The 22,704-nt window shown below is 30.9% G+C and overlaps 1 protein-coding gene across 4 annotated transcripts in view; it reads left to right on the forward strand.

Annotated features, from left to right (window-relative positions):
- LOC129615665 (AP-1 complex subunit sigma-2) overlaps positions 1–22,704 on the forward strand; it is a 129,850-nt gene that overhangs the window by 42,802 nt on the left and 64,344 nt on the right. For all 4 annotated transcript variants that reach the window (XM_055530990.1, XM_055530989.1, XM_055530988.1 and 1 more), the window contains exon 2: positions 158–336. In XM_055530990.1, the coding sequence (XP_055386965.1) occupies positions 158–336 (179 nt within the window). The remainder of the gene's footprint in view (positions 1–157; positions 337–22,704) is intronic.

The raw sequence follows: 22,704 nt of genomic DNA on the forward strand, positions 1-22,704 counted from the left end.
ACTTTTTCTTTCCTAGTTGATAACAGCTGTATGCTAATAAATATTCCTTGAATAATAAAATTTTAATTATACTTTTTCTTAAACTATAATTAGACACATATTTTATATGATCAAAACTGCTTGTGAAAAACACTAATAATATATAATAATATTTCAGATGCTTTTTATGCTTTTGTTCAGTAGACAAGGCAAGTTAAGGTTGCAAAAATGGTATGTTGCTCATCCAGACAAAGTAAAAAAAAAAATTACACGTGAACTTATAACAACAATTTTGGCTCGAAAACCGAAGATGTGTTCATTTCTGGAGTGGAAAGATGCAAAAATTGTCTACAAGCGGTAATGTATTTTTTCAAACAATAATTTTTGTTAATGATTGCTGCTAATGCGAATCTCTATTTACGACTAACAAGTGGTAACATAATGGGTATCATCGGAAAGCAATCACAAATGCGCATCATTGCAGCGTCGATGCAAGAAATAGTTGACAATGTTGTACCGATGCGACGCTTTTACCTTGGTGATGCAATATTATTTGACATTTTTGGGCACTTTCTAAATCACATGTTTTTTTAGCGTTTATTTTGAAAAGGTTTTGTGTAAAAGTTTTAAAATTATTGACAACTGAAAATTTATTAAAATTTTTTTTTTAATTTCAACTAAGTTTTGGAGATTTTAATATAATGGAACATTTAAAAATATTAAGATCGTGCATAAAGAAATAATTAACTTTCTAATAACTAATAAATAGTTAAAATAATAAATTATTTACTTCTCAGCTTCCATTTAAAAAACATTGCATCAATAAAAAATCACAAAAAAATTAATGCACAGCTAATTTATTATGATGCACGCACGACGCGTATTTTTGACATTTTTGAACACCAAACCTTAAAGTATTACCGTATTAATGCATTTTCGTACATGATTTTTATTTGATTACACGTCGATGCTTTACTGATTACATTCCGATTATTTCCAATATTAGTTAAAGAAACTTTTGACATTCAATATGCTATTATGCATATCATGCCCGATCTTGTTTATATCTAATAAATGCTCGAGTTATACACATAAAGTAGCTTAAATGTACAAAGTTCTTACTTTCAGCATATTTAAAATTTAAATTATAATTTAGTTTTTATACATCAAAGAAGGCTTATACGAATAAGTGAACATTTGTATGTACAAATATGTACATATTTGCAAATGTTGTTAGGTTTTTAAGCTGAAATGCGTGACAAATGTACTTTCGTATCAATATTTAAAAAAAAAAACACTTTTTAATTTTATTCAAACAAAAGACACTTTTATTAAAATTCAATTTGATTAAAAAATCAACCTTTATTGTTAAACCATTAACTATGACTGAATTTACAATTAAGTACTTATAACTAAGTTTTATTATTTTAATGTAAAATTGCTGATATCGACAAAACGTGTCTACATTTGGATTGTACCGTTTTGTTGATATCAGACATAAAATTTTGTAATTAGGTTGTCTGCATTCTTTTGTTATATTATGAGAACTTTTTTTTTTTAATTTAAAATTTTAAATAACAGGAAGTGTCTCATCACCTTTAACAACGGTGTTATACGTAAAACGTGCAGAAAACTGTTGTTTTCGCTTGCAAAATTTACATACTCTGTTCGATGTGAAATTTTCAATAAAATGGTTCGATCTAAGGCAATTGAAACATAGCTTCCTTTCCTTTATCTTATTTTTTCATTCCCTTAACTGAAAGAACCAAACGAAATTCGCATTTAAAAATAGGATGATCTGCAGCACATCCACAATCCCTTGTCGATGTTGCACTTTTGAAGTGATTCTGATATTTAATTAGTCTTTGTTGTTTGTCTGTTGATTTACATAAAGATGAAACCTCATAAATTCTGTTATTGATAAACTCCTGAATATTGGATGATGTCTGTTTCTAATTTTTTAGAACATTTCCGCCGCCATAACTATGTTAACTCAGGATCTAATTTAATCGTCAAAATGCTTTCAAAGCACGAATTGATGTTGTTCATTAATGTTGCTGCTGAGTATTCTAAAACTATCTGCTGATGGATGTGTTAATTTCTACTGTTGAAATATTTTCTCCAAATGAGAATTTATAATTTCTTGCTTTCTATTGAATGTATTTACCAATTCATCGAATGCTTGACTGTAGTTGGCATCAGTACTTTGTTAAGTACTAAACTAGCAAATAAATAAAAAAATTTAGACCAATCTCGATAATTGCCGTTAAATGATGAAAGTTCAATTGGTTGAAGTCTTATTTCACCTCTGTAATTTAATTTTATATCAATGCTTGAACGTAAAGTTGGAGCACTGGAATCCCCTTCCACTTCTAATAATTCTGTTAATGTTACTTAATTTTTTACAAAGTTTGAAGCACATCATTCAAATCATTGTTAATCTTTGATTCGTGTTGGGTCTCAAACGCACTCATAATTTGCTTAATTAATAAATATGTTTTATAATATTTTTTTCAACTATTTTCCGTTCATCCTATTCTGCTGTTACATCACCACATTCATCATGTACCTCTATTTGCATTTGTGTCTCAATTGTTTAAAAAAAATCTTGCGTTTCAATAAAATCTATAAAGCGTGTAATTCGTGACTTAATGCTGCTGCGTTTCTTTTTTGGTTGATCCTTCATTATTTATGTGATAAAATTGGAAATCTGTAACGTGAAATTGAAATATTACTTACTTATACTTATTTAAATTTTGTACTAGACTGTTTTAAAATAAAGTTTAAATTTGTGCCCACCAGAATACAAGTATGTACATAGGAAGTATATAACTCGTACGTACGCCAAATTACTAAACTTGTACGTAAAGTGAATGAAAATATTATTAGTTTTTTTGTAATGTAATTCACTTTTATGAAAATGCAAAATTTGATTTCAAAACAACATGTTTCATATATTTTTACGGTACTGTATGTTTCAATGTGTTGTGGGCACAGGAACCTAAATAACTGTTTAATTTTTTTTAAAATGCTACAGACTATAATACGAAAATTTGATTGTTTTTAAATGTGTTCACAAATTGCATATGTACCTTTGTATTTCAAAAAATCAAGGCCTGGACCCTGATTTTTTGTGAATATATTTGTTAAAATGCATATATATTTTTGGCATTTCTGAAGAATTTTTTTTTTGGTTGCTTTTTGGAAAAATTTTGATTTTTGCCTATTTTCATTTCGAGTTTTCTATACGAAAAGTTGACTAAAACCTAAAAATTTTATATTAAAATGATTTAGAGTTTTCTGAACAACATGTCAAAAATTAAAATTTCGACTCAAAATTTTAACTATATATTTGATTAAATATATTTTCGAGTTTTTTCCGCCAGGCGACGTATGTGAGCGAAAAAAATTTGGTGCTATATTTATAAACGGCTTGAAATGAAGTTAATAAAAATTTTATTAGAATTAAATTTAGAATTTAAGTTTATAATTATTTGATTTTAAGTTTTATAATTATTATAGTGCTTTTAAAATTTTATAATCATTTTAGAAATTGCGGCGCTTTTAGTTGTCTCCTATGTAAACACAAACATAATAAAAATATTATAAAGAAACTTGTATAAGTTTTAAAGTGACTGGGGCGGTAGATAAGGTAAATCAGTCAATTAGCCTTACTAACAATGTAAAAATATTTCCTAATAAAACTGAAATCACATACATACTTACCTAAAAAAAATTATATGGACCTTTAATATGAAAAGAATTCACATATGCAATAATTTTTATGAATTATGAAGCATATAAATTTAATTAATAGTTGACAATAATGTGTAGACTACGCATGAAAAATATAGATATATGTGATATAAGTGTGCATTTTGGTAGACATATCATGCAAAATTAGCAAACTTGTTATTGTCAAAATTTTCCCACATTTTAACAAATACATCACAATCAACTTAATGCTTCGAAAAAAAAACTACATATACTTTTTTTTTTCTTGTAGTATATCATTTATTGAAATCTTACAAAAATTAACAGAACCTGGAAGGTTTTTTTAAATAAATTTTTTAATGTTTTAATAATACAAAACTTTGTATTATTAATGTAAGCGTATAGCAACTTTGTATTATGAATGTAAGCATTAGTAAAGTAGAAAAAGATTGAATTTTAACTTTTTCTAACTAAAAATTTGAAGAAAATTGATCTGTGGGAGATTTATGATGTTAAAAAGGGCCCTCTATAGATTCCATAAGAATACGTGTTAATACGTCAGCCGTTAACTGTCACTCTCTCTTAGGGTCCAGGCTTGTATTTCTGTCAGCCGTGATATGTACGCAACACTCCATTTATTTCTGCTCTTTTTTATACACCTATACTTTACTACCATCTTATTGTACCCACGCATGAACTTGTAAATTTGAATATTTGAATAAACGGTAAATTTTGAAATTGATGCTTAGAATATGCTAGCCAGTATGATGCTATCACAATTTAATTTTTTGTTATTAATTTTTAATAATTTTATGATTCTAAATTTCAAAAATTATAAACTGTTACTAAGTTTAATGTAATATCATCATTAACAACATTAAACTTAGTAATAATTTAATGTTACAAATAAAATTTAATTGTTAGAATAAAATTAAAAGTAAACTGTATACTAACTTTAATGTTAATTTTACCATGGTTTCACTTGATAGACTATTATTAGCTGCATTATATTAACTGGCCGATCCGGTTCAATTGGGCCAAAAAATGTTTCTGTTTTCTTAAAAAAGTGAACTGTGTAAAGTTATTTAAGTGTTTCTTGTCAATTGTAAAATAATACACGAATTGTTGTGAACGAAATGATAATTAAAACTTGACATATGTTGAAGACTATTGACAATTTTACTCCATGAATAGTGAGCGAAAATGTGAATTACTATGATACGTTATACATATGTCAAAATGTAAATGCAAATTAAAATCTATGAAACAGTAATATTATTTATTTGATAACTGGAGTGACTTGCGAGTTTACAGTTGAATTGTCATTGATGCTTCTTCATCTATTCCTCCTTAATACCATTATTTGTGGCATCTTGGTAGTCTAGGTCACCCACCTCATCGTAAGGAATTATAACTGCTCTATTATTATTGCTAATAATAACAGGTCAGAGGAAAAGAATTTATGTATTTCGAATTGGCATCTTAAAATTTTAGCAGATTTTGTATGATAGCAAACTTTTGATATACCTGAACATATCTTTAAGTTTTTCAGGAATATATTTGTTAAAGATTGTTTTGACAATGTGAGTTATAAATTTGCACTACGATTTTTATTTGTGAGATTACATATTTTAAAATTTAGTTTAAAATTTTTTTCGATATGTTTTTACCGACCATATTGTGCATACAATATGTAGTTCATGTGATAGCAACAAATTTAGCATATCGAGTTTTTAGCATTTACAGTTTTTAACATATCAACGGAACGAGTTGATGAAATTTTCTGAAATTCCATATTTGAGTTCTGGTTGTTATCGAAGCTAACTGATGAGCATTTCAGGGAATTCAAGGAGCACAAAGCCAAACTCTACTAGAGCCAAATTTACATTTTTCTAGATATTTTAACTTTAAGCTTACCAATGTCCTAAAAGTTGGAAAGAAGTATTTAACAAGCATTTTTATAATATTCTGTAACACTTCACTTAACTAGACAATACACATTGCCGTCGGTTATGTGCTGACCACATCAGATTTTTTAAAATTATATTGGAAAGTTCTTTAAATTTTTTTCTTTTTTATAATTGTTGTTTTTCCGCTATTTTCAAAAGGGGAAATTATAAACTCTGTTGTTTAATTTTATAAAAATAATATTTATTTAAATGTTCAAATATGTTATTTAATATTCAAATAATGTTTTTTGAATATTTACTAATCAAAACACAATATTCAGTAAAGTGTACAATATTTTATGCGATTGTTTAGATCATCAAAAAGGGGAAAATTTTTGTTTGGAAGTAGCGGACAAGTCTTAACGATTTCCGAGATACAGAGATTTTAAGGAATTTTTACAAAATTTCCATTAATCCAAGCTGTTTTTAATTATAACATCCGTTCTGAAAATGTAAAGGCTTCAAATAAACAGTTTTTTGAAAGGGCTAATAAACGACTTGGAATCTACATACATATTTTTTAGTATTTCGTTTCATGTACTTCCGGAATACTATTCGAAGTATTCTAATATTATAAAAAAGCAAATTTTTCCCTGTTTTTATACCCTGCACTTCGTGAAGGGTATATTAACTTTGGTATGGAGTTTGTAACTACTTAAAGGAGTCATCTGCGGTATGGACATATATATATATTCTTGCTCAGCGTAAAATTCTGAGTCGATTTAGACATGTCCGTCTGTCCGTCCGTCCGTCCGTCCGATCGCACGATAACTCAAAAACGAATAATGCAATCGACACCAAACTTTCACAAGTTTTTTCTTTTGTGCCAAGGACGAGCCCTATTGTTATTGGACTAATTCGGACAACGGGTTCGGGTAGCTGCCATACAACTCCAAGAGTTTATTTTAAATATTTCAAAAACTAATAAAGGTATAAATATAAAATTTTGTATACATGTGTCCAATTATATTCTACACATGCTCTAAAAATTATAATGGGATAGCTGCACCAGTTCGGGTGGCTGCCATACAACTCCAACAGCAAATTTTTTATATTCGGCAAAATAATAAAGTCAGATTCATGAAACTTGGCAGTCATGTGTCCAATTATAAGTCAAATATATTTCTGAAGTTTTAGAGGAATCGCTTGACAGGTTCGAGTACCTGCCATACAACTCCAGAAGCTAATTTTAAATATTTGGAAAAATAATAAAGTCAGATTCATGAAACTTGGCAATCATGTGTCCAATTATGGCTCAAATATATTTCTGAAGTTTTGGTGGAATTGCTCGACAGGTTCGAGTAGCTCCCATACAAGTCTAAAAGCTTATTTTAAATATTTGGAAAAATAATAAAGTCAAATTCATGAGACTTGGCAGTCGTGTGTCCAATTATAGGTCCGACATATTTCTAAAATTTTTGGTTCGATTGCTTGACAGGTTCGAGTAGCTCCCATACAAGTCTAAAAGCTTATTTTAAATATTTGGAAAAATAATAAAGTCAAATTCATAAGACTTGGCAGTCGTGTCCAATTATAGGTCCGACATATTTCTAAAATTTTGGTGCGATTGCTTGACAGGTTCGAGTAGCTCCCATGCAAGTCTAAAAGCTTATTCTTAATATTTGGAAAAATAATAATGTCAGATTCATGAAACTTGGCAGTTGTGTGTCCGATTATAGATCAGATATATTTGTGAAGTTTTGATGGAATTGCTTGACAGGTTCAGGTAGTTGCCGTAAAACTCCAAAAGCTTATTTTACATATTTGGAAAAATAATAAAGTCAGATTCATGAAACTTGGCAATCATGTGTCCAATTATGGCTCAAATATATTTCTGAAGTTTTGGTGGAATTGCTCGACAGGTTCGAGTAGCTCCCATACAAGTCTAAAAGCTTATTTTAAATATTTGGAAAAATAATAAAATCAAATTCATGAGACTTGGCAGTCGTATGTCCAATTATAGGTCCGACATATTTCTAAAATTTTGGTGCGATTGCTTGACAGGTTCGAGTAGCTCCCATGCAAGTCTAAAAGCTTATTCTTAATATTTGGAAAAATAATAATGTCAGATTCATGAAACTTGGCAGTTGTGTGTCCGATAATAGATCAGATATATTTGTGAAGTTTTAGTGAAATTGCTTGACAGGTTCAGGTACTTACCATACAACTCCAAAAGCTAATTTTAAATATTTGGAAAAATTATAAGGTCAGATTCAAGAAACTTGGCAATCGGATGTCCAATTATAGGTCAGACATGTCCGTGAAGTTTCAATAGAATGATTTTAGAGGTTCAAGTAATTGCTACACAATAACGAAAGGTGCAGGGTGTAATTCAATCGGTTTATACCGACTGAAACGTTTTTACTTGTTAATTTTTCAATTAGAGCCAAATGATTTCGCAAGAAATTTTTGGAAACTTTAAAATTTTTCTTTACAGAATTTTGCTCTTTTTTTAGCTTTAATCATACCACAAGCATATATATTATTGATGTTTCTATTCCCCTCCATATTAATTTCTCATCTATTAGAGACATATTACTAAATATATAGGCTCTTTCCGAAGGTATCGCACTAGCACTTCGCACGAGCACTTCCAAAAAAAGCACCACGGCTGACAGCAATACGGACCTGGACTTTAAGACAGAGTTACATTTCACAGCTGACAAATTTACACGTATTCCTATGGAATCTTTTTTAACATCATAAATCTCCCACAAGATCAACCATTTTCTAATTTTTAGTTAGAAACAGCTAAAATTCAATCTTTTTCTACATTACTAGTACTTGCATTTTTAAAGTTTTGTGTTATAAAAATATAAAAAAAATTATTTCTTCAAATTTAAGAGCATTTGCTATTAACAAGTTTGGTAATTATACGTTATATGATAAGTCAACCACTAATGCATACTTCTTATACAATCACATAAATAGTTATAAAGTTATCAATGGTATATTATATATATTAAATTAATATCATAATTTTTAAAATTATTGCATTTGTGCAATTTCCTTATAATAAAAGTCGACATAATTTTTTGAAGTGATTTTAGTTACATTAAGAAATATTTTCACATTGTTAGTAAGTCTAATTCCCTGATTTACCTAAGCTACCGCATCAGGAACTTTAAAAAGCTTATACAAGTTTCTTTATAATATTTTTATCATGTTCGTTTTTACATAGAGGACAACTTGAAACGAGGTGTTTTTTATGATGATTATAAAATTATAAAACTACTATAATAATAATTATAGAACTTAAAAATCAATAATTACAAATTTATATACATTAGAACTTAAAATTTAATCAAATTTTTGTTTACTTTATTTTATATCGTGTATTCTAGACTAAAAAGGTTTACATTAATTCTCTCAAATATGTTGCCTGGTATGACGGTTTAAAAAAAGTAAATATACTAACTACTTAAGTAAATATACCAAAAGTAAATATACTTTCGAGAAACTCGAAACTCAAGCGCGGCCCTGCACCACTCTTTCGAGATTAACCGCCCTGGTGCACTCGATCAACTTGTGGCGCGAATTACGTTATAGTTATTTTATCGTAATAAAAAAAATAAAAACACAAAAATTTAAATTCTGTATCTTAATTAACTTTGTTCTTCGGAATAACAGTTAGTTGTTAATGAATATAAATTTAACTTAAGAATAATTTTTATTGAATTAATATTAATTTACTAAAATTAGTTGTTTGGAACTATAAAACTGTTTGGTCAGCAGTAATTATTTTAAGTGTATTATTTTTATGGTAAGTAATTTAATACATATATCAATTTATACTATAACTCCTCCTTCCCTTGTTTGAAGACTCTCCCGAGTCGTCATATTAATCTTGATTTTGAAAATTTTATGTTTCTAAGCAAATGTTACAATTATGATCAATAACAATATGATACAAATAGATGTAATCATTTTGTATATATATAGTATGGTTTTCTTTTGTATTTTATTTCTGTAATTTTATTAAAATTGTCAATTTGATTTAAAATAATGTCATCAGAGTTTAATTCATTATTTATGTTTTCAATATTATATTTAAAATTTGGTAATAAAAAATTATGTTTAAATTCAGATTTTTAATAATTTTGCAATATTAGAAATTGTAAAATTATTGATTTTTATAGAGCAATTATTAAAATTAATCAAACAATTTCCTTTCATGAGGAAAGGAAATTTATTATTAATTTTAATAATTGCTCATAAATTAATCATAAATTTCCTTTCATGAGGAAAGGAAATTTATGATTAATTTTAATAATTGCTCTATAAGTCGGCGGAAGTTATATAGGTCTATAATTACTTAGCAACAATTTTGAGCCTTTTTTATGCAAGGGAATTACTTCAGCACATTTTAAAAAATCAGGAAAACAACCACTGTAATAAATTAAAAATATAACTTAAGATTCAAGGATTGATCAGAAATGATGGTATTATTAAATTCAATTTCGTTAATAACTGTGCATGGATTCTTTTCGTTCAAAATATCTCTAAATTCTCTTATATCTATAAATCTATAAATTCTCTATCTCGATACGAATATTCTTACTAAGCTTTTTAAATAACTTTTTTAAAGACTCATTTTCAGAATTTCTTTTACTATTTTGGATTTATTATATATACAAAATTATTATAAGCAATAGATGGATTTGAAGCGTTATATGTTGTTTTCCAAGTTTCTGCTCTAAGAACCTCACATAATTTTTGAAAATTTGTATTATTCACATATATTGAATTCTTAATATTTTTTTGCTGAGGAGAACTTACGTGCATAAATTGTAAGGAAACCATATTATGATGACTTATACCTAAATTACGGTTTTCTATCGCTGGTTTTATATTGCAATTTTTCTCACAAATTCTTAAAAAAATATATCACTATAGATCCATATCTTAGTAAGTACAATAATTGTATGAATAATCTCCTAGAACTCCTTCGCCAGCGCATATGCTTCTTTATTTCCTTCTGCGCCCACATGGCGTAACATCCAGCATTACAGCATTACATGGCGTAGCATCCAGCACAGCAGTTTCCGTCATCCTCGTAGCTAATATGTTGGACATCCACAGAGAGATAGTAGGTGAAGTGTTGTCGAAAGCCCTCTCGACGCCACCTGTTTCTGTTCTATAGTTTTGTCGGAAAACCAGAAAAGAGCGGTCTCGGTCGACCTCCCTGCCCGATAGGCATGCTGATAATCGCTCAGTGGCCTCCTTATCAGAACCCCAGCTTGGATGTGGCTCTCTATTATCTTCTCCATTTTCTTCAATAAAAACGATGTGAGGCTGATCGGCCTGAGTAACTTGGGCGCCATGTCTTTTCTTTCCACCCTTAGGATAAAGACCACCTTAGCCACCCGCCAAGATTCGTGGATGTAGTCAATAACCAGAATATTCTTATTAAGAGAGGTATGTTATCCTTTGATCCGTTAAGATACGTGTAACCCTCTGCCAGTCCGCAGAACGCCGTATTCTAGTTTCCCTATACAAAAATTCTAATAAGTACCGTACCCAACGGACATGATCTTCCCGTCACTTCTGGCACCCGATATTGCAGCCTTAGCCGAAGATTTCTCCGACCCAATAATTGCTAGCCCACCATCATCCGTTTTGTTCGTTCTGAATCCGTGTATGAGGATTTTTACGCGGTATGGGGATGCTTGCTTATGCGTCATCGATGCCAATCTTCAACACCTGGCATCCTCCATCTTCTTTCTGATCAGCCATTTTCCAGACACGGGCGTTTATTTAAGCCTATAAAATGGACAAGGGTTTGCTCTACTCCTGACTCGCACTTTTTGGCACGAAAACGATAAAAACGTGGGATTGTCATCTCCCATCTTCAGCGGCAATTGTGGACCCTCCGACTTGCTAAGCGTGTATGTCTTCCTTATCAGCCATCTTGAAGTACCTTCATCTGCACAGACGAGAATCTTTCCCGGTTTGAAGTGAATTCCCTCAAACTGGATGACATTGGCTATCTCGTCAATGATTGCCTCCTCCAACGTGGAAAGCTACTGTTATGTCAGCATTATAGAAGGGTAGTCCCTCGTCAAAACTGCGACCTTTATGACCCTGACGGTCGCGGTGTTGTTGACACCCTCTGAGCAGTTCTTCTTTTTGTTTGCTCGTCCTGGGGTATCAAACAATCTTGTCCCCTTCTTCCCATGGGCAGCTGGACCTGTTCTCCCACTTATCTGTTCCTGTTCTCTGCAAATTTCCTGACCTCTTCGGTCAGGTGTTTTCCCCTGTTCCAGGAAACGTAGACCCCCTGGTTTTCCCAACTTCGGGTAGGGTAGCTTTCTACTTTCTTTTCTTGACTAGGGCATTTTCCCCTTTCGAAAACTGTCACAGCTCCGAATAAAGTAGGCCTGCTTCCTCTGGGAATCCCTGGTTGCTGGTTGAACGTAGAAGGGATGTTCTTCAAGTCCACATCCTTGTGAGCATCACGGAGGTTGATCTCCATATTGTTCATAAGGGTGTGGCCTTGCCTCGCTTTGCTGCTACTTTCCCGTTGTTGTTGGGTATCGGTGTTTTCCTGTACGCCTTGTTTTTGTTGTTGTTTTCTTTGTTTTTGTTGCTTTTCCATGTTTCGTCCCACGACTAGCTAGGGAAAAGGTAGTCTGCTACGTAAGAGTCCCGCATGGCATAGTACGGTCGAAAGGACTCTCTGAGGTGACCTGATATTAGAGAGACTCCGACAGCTAGTATACCCCCCATTGAATGACACCACTGAATTGGGGGCGACACTCACTGAAGATAGGTTTTACCGGTTACTTCAAGCCACCCGAGATTTTCTTAGTTTGTGACCTTCCTCTCGACCTATTCGGCATGGTTGGATCTGCCTGCCACCGCAGTTGCAGTACTAGCCGACAAAGCCCTTGAGTTGGTCGTACTTAAGCTGCCTCATTGCGCCGTGGTGGAATCTCGAAGAGACAGCTATATTTATTAAAAAAATCTTTATACCTTTGTAAACAGATCCTAAATCAATAATGGATAATTCATAATTAGGACGTGTAATATAATATATTTGGAAGCGTTTGTCACAAAAAACTCTAAAAATATGTTCACAATATCAAAGACAGTTGATTTTGGGACTTTGGTACATTTTGGAATTACTCTGTAGGAAGAATCACTCCCTAACCAAACTTAAAGTACTCACACTGCCAACACTAAAACTTAAAACACTAACCATAAGTTCTCGATCCTACTTCGCATGCCAATCTTCTAAGCGTTGAATACGCAACTTTTAAATGTCTTCTATTTTTGCCGATATATCACCATTTGTTATATTTTGATACAATCTTCTTTTTGCAAGCGATATTGAATAAAATTAAAACACGTTACATTTATTTATTAGCTAACGATTACAACTTTACTAAAAACTAATTTTACTATATCATTAATTTGTTGGGAATCACTTAACAATACGCCAATATTATTTTGAATAATATTAGTTAACATATTTCCTTTTATTTAATTAAAATTTATTGAATTACTTTGTTCTTAAAATGTTTCTTTAACTTTTTTATTTATCTTCATCTAGTGTTGAGTTAAAAACACTTAATTGAATCTTGAAAAAAACATAGTGAAGCTACAAACTTCAGGTAAATCTCTTTCTTTGCTCCGAGCATTGCCAAATTGCCAAATGTTGTAGTTTGTTTTTCTTAGAAAATTCGCGCCACTATATAAAAAGTAAACAAAGAAGATTTTGTTATTTTGTTTGTATAATAAGTGCAGTTTACAGGTGTTAAAAAAAAATACTGTTTTATAAAAACTTATAAAAAAAATCTGATGTGGTCAGCACATAACCGACCGCATTGTGTATTGTCTAGTTAAATGAAAGTGTTACAGAGTATTATAAAAATGTCTGTTAAATACTTCTTTCCAATTTTTAGGACATTAGTAAGCTTATAGTTAACATATACTCAGAAAAATGTAAATTTGGCTCTTAGTAGATTTTCGCTTTATGCTACCCGAATTCCCTGAAATGCTCGCCAGTTAGTTTCGGTAACAACCAGAACTCAAATATCAAATTTCAAGAAATTCCATCAATTTGTTCTGTGGATATGGTGAAAAATGTAAAATCGGCCCGCAAATCAGTTTTCGAGCCTTGATCTTTCCAAAAAATTTATATGTTCATTGCTTTAATATGAGGAATTCATGTATTAAATTTCAATAAAATCGGTTGATTATTTCTCTTTATATACACAAAAATGTATGTTTGGCCCGTAGTAAACGTCTAGTTGCCGATGCCTGATCTTTCCAAAAAATTTACATGTTCATTGTTTTAATACGGGGAATTCATATATTAAATTTCAATGAAATCGGTTGATTATTTCTCTTTATATACACAAAAATGTATATTTGGCCCGTAGTAAACGCCCAGTTGCTGATGCCTGATTTCTTCCAAAAGTTAGGAATTTTTGCGTATGATCGAGAAAAGCTTATATATGAAATTTCAAGTAAATCGTTTGATTACTTTCTTCAAAATGGTGAAAAATGTAAAATCGGCCCGCAAATCCGTTTTCGAGCCCTGATCTTTCCAAAAAATTTGTATGTTTATTGTTTTAATACGAGGAGTTCATATATTAAATTTCAATGAAATCGGTTGATTATTTCTCTTTATATACACAAAAATGTATATTTGGCCCGTAGTAAACGTCTAGTTGCCGATGCCTGATTTCTTCCAAAAGTTAGGAATTTTTGCGGACGGTTGAGCTGAGCTTATATATAAAATTTCAAGTAAATCGGTTGAATGTTTTCTTCAAAATGTTCAAAAAAGTAAAACAGGTCCGCTGAAAAGTGCAGTTCCCGAGGCCTGATATATACCAAAAGTTGATCGATCCGTACCATAGTGGAAACAAACTTACATATAAAATTTCATCAAAATCGATTCAGCCGAACTTGAGATACACGCGTGCACACACAGACTGACAGACCGACAGACCGACAGACTGACAGACCGACAGGTTGCTAAAAATAGTTTATTTACACTTCCCTACCATCACATTTGTTGCCATCACATAACCTACCTATTGTTTACACAATACGGTCGGTAAAAATGTAACAAGTTAAAAAAGAAAAAAATCTCTTGAAAAATAAAAAGGTGTCTAGTTCTATACTGTTATTCCCATTTGTAAAAACAAATAGTTTTATTACAACATATACATGTGAATATTATTCATTTCTATTGAAATTAATTTTAATTATTATTAAAAGAAATATTTGTTACATAGTGCTTTGATTAATTCATAATTTGTAATTTTATTAAGTTTTTAATTTTGCAAAAAACCACCTGTTTTTGTTTTGTTTTAAATTAAAATTACTTCGAATGACATATTTTACCAGGACCGGATTTTTTCCAAACAAAATTAGTTTGTGTTTGATAAAATATAGCATACATGCAATATTTTAATTTGGTTTTCTACGAGGTTAAAAAATCTCGAAAGACGAAGAAGGTCGGCGCTACCTGCCTTTTTCCTCCGACAGTGAGGGAGCGTGATTAAAAAATCACCTAAACTCTGAACGGATAAACCTGGTCCTACAGAGCTACTATTACCTCTGCGTGAACTTGATTTTTCCGTACAGTAATTAAATGCCTTCCATAAGGAAATTGGTATTTTGGGTTGAATCGAAAGGTTTTGTTCGTTTAAGTTTTTCTGTCATAACGCCATTGTTTAGCAGCCGACCTGTTTCCATACTAACATGCTGTTGACATGCTGTATTAGACGAGCTGCATGCTTTGTAGAATAACTCTTAATTTCATCTACAACCAAAGGAATCCCCAGGTCCCTGTGGATGTCACCGTTTCGTATAAACCATAGCGCATTTACCATGCCCCGTAGAACTTTATTCTGGAAGGTTTGAATTTTTTTAATGTGATTTTTGGCACAACCCCTCAGTTGAATGTCATATAGAAGTATTGATTTAATGATTTGGCTATAAATCGATTTCTTATTATAAATTGCCAAATTGGACTTACGACGTAGGAGCCAATAACTTCCTCTATATTTACTTTCTAATTCTGCGTGTTTCTTCTTTATATGCTCTTTCCATCTTAGCTTGACATCTAACGTCATTCCTAGGTATTTTGCTGAGTTAGGGATTGCTAAGTTCGTTCCATTTAAGTTAATTTGTGGTGGATTCACTATTTTTCGATTGGTGGAGTTTATGTAAACTGATTTTACTTCATTCAACTTAATTTTCCAATCTTTCGTCACTGGTTTAATTTGTTACTTGCCTTCTGTAACTTTGTTGTAGAATCGTCAAAGTTCGATTTTACCGTCAACAAAAGTGGCTACCGGGCATTTTCTATTTATTGTAAATCACTCGTGTAAAGCAAGTATAATATTGGCCCCAATATAATGCCCTAAGGCACATCTGCTCTTATTTCTCTTAGCGTGGAATATTCAGCGTATTGTTTAATTCTAAGTAATCTATCAGCTAATTGAGATTTCAAAATTGCTGCAAATGGCGATGGTATCATTTCTCCTAACTTAAATATAAGGCCTTTGTGCCATACCTTGTCGACTGCCTATGCTACGTCTACAAATGTAGAAGAGCATATTTCTTTATTTTCCAAGCTTTTTCCTATGATATTCGTTATTCTATAAGCCTGACCTATTATAGAATGATTTCTTCTAAAACCAAATTGATGGTTTGGTATAAGGACACTATTTTGTATTATTGGCTTTAATCTCCTTAATAGCACCTTTTCAGAAAGTTTAGACATCATTGGTAACAGTGAAATGGGCCCGCAAGGCTTTGTTTCTCTTTCCCAGGTTTGGGCACCATAATTACCTCTGCTACTCTCCAAGCACAAGGAACAGACGCAAAATCCATCTTAGTACTTCTGCAATAATAAGATCAAAACCTGGCGATTTTTTCAACTTCAGGGATCTTATCTCTTCCGCAATTTCTAATTGAGTAAGTGGAGCTATTCTACCTGCTTCATTTGCGACAGATTCTACTAAACTTACATCTGATGTTATTTCATTTGGTGTGAATTTGCTCTCTAAGTGATCAGCAAATAATTCGGCTTTCTCTATATTGCTCCTCGCCCAACTGCCATTTGCTTTCATCAGTGACGGAGCGTGCTTAATCGCTCTCTTTTTGCTCTTTGCCGCCTTCCATAAGGAATAATTCGTTTCCTTCGTAGTTGACAATTTCTTTATATAATTTTCATATACTGCCGATTTAAATTCCTGGATTTTTCTTTTTAGCATCTGGGCAAGTCTGTTTAAAACAGTTTTATCATCAGTGTGATCTGAACGTTGCCATCTACGTCTGGTCCTTCTCTTTTCACCTATTAAATCAGTTATTTCTTCAGGATAGCTATTTGCTGTCGGTTTTTAGTTTGATATTTTTGTATTGTTCCATTCAGCTTTTTGTATGGTTTTAATAAATCCTTCTGACTCAAGATCTAATTGTTCTCTTGATTGTATAATAATATTTGCGTCAATATTGTTTATTATTTCGTATTTAAAATTCGCCCAATCTGTCAAAGTGAGTTTAGATAATGTTTTAGTTATTTTTTCCCTTAGTTTTAATATGACAGCAGAGTGATATGCATTAAAATCGTAATTATTTAAATGGCTTAGAAAGTTTTCTTGGTTATAAAAAACTCAATAACATCTGCAATCTTGTTGGTGTTGGTAGGCCAATAAATAGGAGTGCCAGTGGAGTGATAGCAACAACTTAGTTCTTGAATAGCTTTCCTTGGCTCTCTTCCTCTATAGTCACCTCCTATTAGATATCTGGTGGAGAGTATACAGCACCAACACTAAAATTCTGTTTAGTAGATTTAATTTTTATCGAATAATCTTGAATCCTTCATTATGTTTTATACTTTCTTTCATTAGTATTAAACTACCTCCTCTTGCCTGATTGCTGCGATGTACCGCTTTATAGCAATCATAACCTTTTATTTTAAGGCCCGTATAATATGTTAAATAAGCCTCCGACAGCAAACAAATATTTATATTTGTCGTTTTGAAAAAAATCTCTAATTCTTGTTTCCTATTAAAAACACCATTACCATTCCGGGTTAATTTACATACCTCATTTACGTACATCTTTTCTTAATTTCTTTGGTGTCCCCGTATACACTTCAGTGTATCCATTTTCCATTTTTAGCACTTTTCCAAAAAATTTCTGAAAAAAAGTGCTTATTGGTTTCACTCCGTCCGTCCGTGGACATTTTTTTTGTTAACAGAACTTTTACACCCTTCAAGATAGAAAGCTGAAATTTAATATGTACATAGATTTTTACTAGAAACTTCCTTCTGTAGAACAAAATTTTTACCTATCTCCCTTCCTCTAGAAGTTAAACCTCCAAAAACCCTAAAAATGGCCTTTTTTAACTATTTGTTGCAATAGAACCATAAGCATTTTTCAAATTTTGCAAACGCAGAAAGGCAGTGGCTTGCTTCTCCTATCGTGGCATACTATAGTTAAACTAATGTCTTTATATCTAACAAGTCCCAATACTCAATTTTTTTTACGAAATATTACGAATTTTTTGCTTCCTTGCTGGTTTTTTCTTTAAATGCTACTGATCGTGTCATATATTTTATTATTTTTTTCTTTTTTTTAAGTAAAAAAGAGTTTAATATTTTAAAAAATCTCAGGATATTATACACAATTTTTAAAAAGCTTCCCATTTAAATTCTATTGCACGAAAAAGAAAGAAAGGTAGGAGGAAAGAAAAAATGAAAAAAAATTTCAAATTCATATTTCAGTATGGTTTCAAATGTTAATGAGGAAGGATGTATGATTTTTTATGCACATTTTGTATTTGCCAATAAGGTAAGTTGAGTAGTGTCGGCTAACAAAAATGTTATTAAAAGTAATATAGGTTGACACATTTCAACAATTTGAATTATCTCATTTCGGTTATTTCTACGTTACTTATAAAATTGTTTCAAATAATTTCAGTTAGTTTTTAAGTTATTAAAAATAAATATGTATGTACCTACTTCCAATAAATTTTTTTTTAAATAATTATTTTAAAACTATTTAAAACATGTTATATTGAGTGCTTTAAAAATTTTGCTGTTCTCTTTTTTCATATTTTATTAGCATGTAAACAAAATCAATCTATTTATAAAATGTCCCTGCATGTGTATGTATGACCTATCTTAATTCTAAACGGAAAGAATATTACATAAAGAACAAAAATTTAAAATACCTGTTAGTTTACAGTCGGAATTTTTGAGTCATTTGGTAAAATACCATTTATTTCAAAAATAAAAAAATATTCAAATCCGGTCATAAAAATATATGATTGTTTTTTCCAAACATTTTAAATATATTTAAAATGTTTGGAAAAAACAATCATATATTTTTATGAAAATAAAAATTTATGAAAATTTATATATAAAAATTTTAAATATATTTAAAATTTTTAATATTTTTTCAAATAAAAATTGAGGTAAAATTTTAAAGTTTATATAAAATTTGTATTTAACAAATAATATTTGATTGTAATTTAGATATTATTTTCTAATTCCCTCTTCAAATTTTTTCTTTACTATGTATTTATATCAATATTTAAGAATTATCTTTCATTAATTATATTTTCAACTTGACACCACAGTTACGTTGAAGGCGAAGGATGTGCTTGTTGTTTTTCCGTTTTTTTTTTAAATTTTAAAATAATTATCAATGAAAATATTAATATATTCTTTTGATTTTTCAAATATATTTTCTAAATTTTACCTGCTTTATAATAAGTGTGAATTTATTTTAATATTTCTTCTCAAAAAATAGCCACTTCGATTTAAAAAAACCCGTATCAAATAAGGTCGTACTTTCAAGTTTCTCTCTGAGCATTGGGACTTGTTAGATATAAAGACATTAGTTAAACTTTAGAAAAACAAAACGGCTGTTCAAATTTACCGTTATCTAAAGTCTTTTTTTTCCAAATTTTTGATTATGTTTTTCTTCTGGACCCCAGCCTGTAGAAGCTTGAAATTTTAGACGTTAGCAAATAGTTTATTTCGTTAGTAGAAAATTTTTTTTCTATCTCCACCCCCTCTTAAGTTATCGCCTCTTGAAATTTGTAAAACTTGAATTTTTGATACCAGAAATTTCCGAAACCGCAAGCTTTTTCAAATTTTTATAAACACAAAATTTATCAATGTATCATTGATTATCAATAAAAAATGTGTCATTTGCATAATGTCTGCGTCAGTTCTTTTTATTTCTGGGGTTTTGTTCTCAGGTTCCTTATTATTATTCAGTTTTGACTCCGGTGATACTCCCTTTAACACTTTGCTAGGTGTTGTTATTCTGGCTATTTTTGGTGCTCTTTGCTCATTTAATTTAACTTGATTTTGTTTGGTTGTATTCTTTTTTAATTTTTTTTTCAATTCTTTTGCAACCAAACAACCTCGATAGGTAGTAGGATGTGCCTCATTGCAGTTCGCACATTTCGGCTGAAAATTATCCTTCTGGTTGCACTCTGCTGTCATATGTTGACAGCATATTTTACACATCTAGCCTCTCTTTGGCAAAACTTTTGTGTGTGTCCAAATCTCTGGCATCTTTTGCATTGCGGACTGGACTTGCTGCTTCTAAGAGCCTCAATTTTTACTCTTATGTGCTCTAAGTATTCTATTTTATAGATTTTGGTTATCTCTTCCGAATGGTTAAAAGATAACATAAAGAGCGAAAGTTTTGTTGAAATATATCTTCCATTTTCTTTTTCCCTTTTGATATTATTTACAACATCTAGACATTTAAAGCCTTTGCTAATGAGCTTTTTGTTTTTATATCCTCGGCCTCACACGATGGATGGAGATTTCTAGCCATAACTTTAACTGACCTTGTCAGTTTATTTTCATACGTGTTCCAGTCCAGTCTAGCCTTATTTATAGCTTTTGTTAGCAATATATATTCTTTTTCATTCTCGACATTTATTTTTAATTGGTCATTATTCATCATATTGACCCCAACGTTTATTCTTTCTTTTTTTAATATCTTAACTATGTAGGAGTAGTTTTTAATGTTTCGCAATATAACCGGAGGAGGCTTGTGCTTCTTAGGATTTTCAGCCTTCATTTTAGGGCTGGTTTCATTACTTCTTTAACTGTCTTCTCTGGATTTTTTTCAGAAGATTTTTCCATTTTTCGCTTCTTTGCATTATTCTGTTTTAGGATCCAGTCGGTTTTTTTAGCCAGTTCTTCCCCGTTGGTTTCATATACAATAACTTCCGCATCTTTGATCTTCTTTCTTCTTCTTTAATTTACTTTGATATAAGTCAGGACGATTATATATATGCTCAAAATGTATGGAGTGAATTCGTTATAAAAAATTTTGGTGAATATTCTAATCTTTATTTACGTATTGATGTGCTATTGCTAACTGATGTATATGAGCAAGTTAGGAAGAATTTGCATAAAACTTTCGGTTTAGATCTTCCACATTATTTTACATTACATATAAAACCGATACAATACTTACACATACAGGTATTAAATTAGAATTACTCGCAAGGCTTGATATGATAACGTTTTTTGAAAAGTGAATTCATGGAGGTCTTGGTCAATGCTACAAACGTTATTCTAAAGCAAATAATGTTTATATGAATGTAAATTTCATATGAATGGCAAATCCTTCCAAGCCTACAATATTTGTGATGTATGACGATGTCAATTACCAATTAGGGTTGGCCGTTGTGTTTATGTTTACCTTAGCGGGTTGAATGGGTTGAAAAATTAGATAATTTTAAGCTGAGGAGGCTGATGATAACTCAGACACTGGAGTTTTTAGACATTTAATGAGTAACACTAAATACATAAACACGTTTCTTTTTGCCCTGAACATCTTTTTGTTCAAATAAAACGAACTAAATTGAAAGATACTCTTTATAATAAAACTAAATACGTTACACATTATCAAAATTTAAAATTAATAATAAACGAGAAAAAACAAGTAAAAACGTTTCAGTCGGTATAAACCGATTGAATTATACCCTGCATCTTTCGTTGTTGTGTAGCAATTACTCGAACCCGTGAAGTAATTCTATAGAAACTTCACGGATATGTCTGGCCTATAATTGGACATCCCACTGCCGATTTTCATGAATCTGACTTTATAATTTTTCCAAATATTTAAAATTAACTTTTAGAGCTGTATGGCAAGTACCTGAACCTGTCAAGCAATTTCATCAAAACTTCAAAAATATATCTGATCTACAATCGGAAACACAACTGCCAAGTTTCATGAATCAACTTTATTATTTTTCCAAATATTAAGAATAAGTTTTAGATTTGTATGGGATCTACTCGAACCTGTCAAGCAATTCCACCAAAACTTCAGAAATGTATCTGACCTATAACTCGACACACAACTGCCAAGTCTCATGAATCTGACTTTATTATTTTTTCAAATATTTAAAATAAGCATTTTAGACTTGTATGGGAGCTACTCGAACCTGTCAAGCAATTCAACCAAAACATCAGAAATATATCTGACCTATAACTCGACACACAACTGCCAAGTGTTATGAATCTGACTTTATTATTTTTCAAATATTTGAAATTAGCTTTTGGAGTTGTATGACAGGTACTCGAACCTGTCAAGCAATTCCTGTTAAACTTCAGAAATATATTTAACCAATAATTGGACACATGACTGCCAAGTTTCATGAATCTGACTTTATTATTTTGCAGAATATAATAAATTTGCTGTTGGAGTTGTATGGCACCCACCTGAACCGATGCAGCTATCCCATTATAATTTCTAGAGCATGTGTAGAATATAATTGGACACATGTATACAAAATTTTATATATATAGCTTGATTAGTTTTTGAAATATTTAAAATGAACTGTTTGAGTTGTATGGCAGCTACCCGAACCCGTTGTCCGAATTAGTAAAATAACAATAGAGTTCGTCCTTGGCACAAAAGAAATAACTTGTGAAAGTTTGGTCGATTGCTTTATTCGTTTTTCAGTTATCGTGCGATCAGACGGACGGACGGACATGTCTAAATCGACGCAGAATTTTACGCTGAGCAAGAATATATATATGTCCATACCGCATAT

Source organism: Condylostylus longicornis, unplaced genomic scaffold (genome assembly GCF_029603195.1).
Source record: "Condylostylus longicornis isolate FDR11 unplaced genomic scaffold, ASM2960319v2 ptg000143l, whole genome shotgun sequence".
NCBI lineage: Eukaryota > Metazoa > Arthropoda > Insecta > Diptera > Dolichopodidae > Condylostylus > Condylostylus longicornis.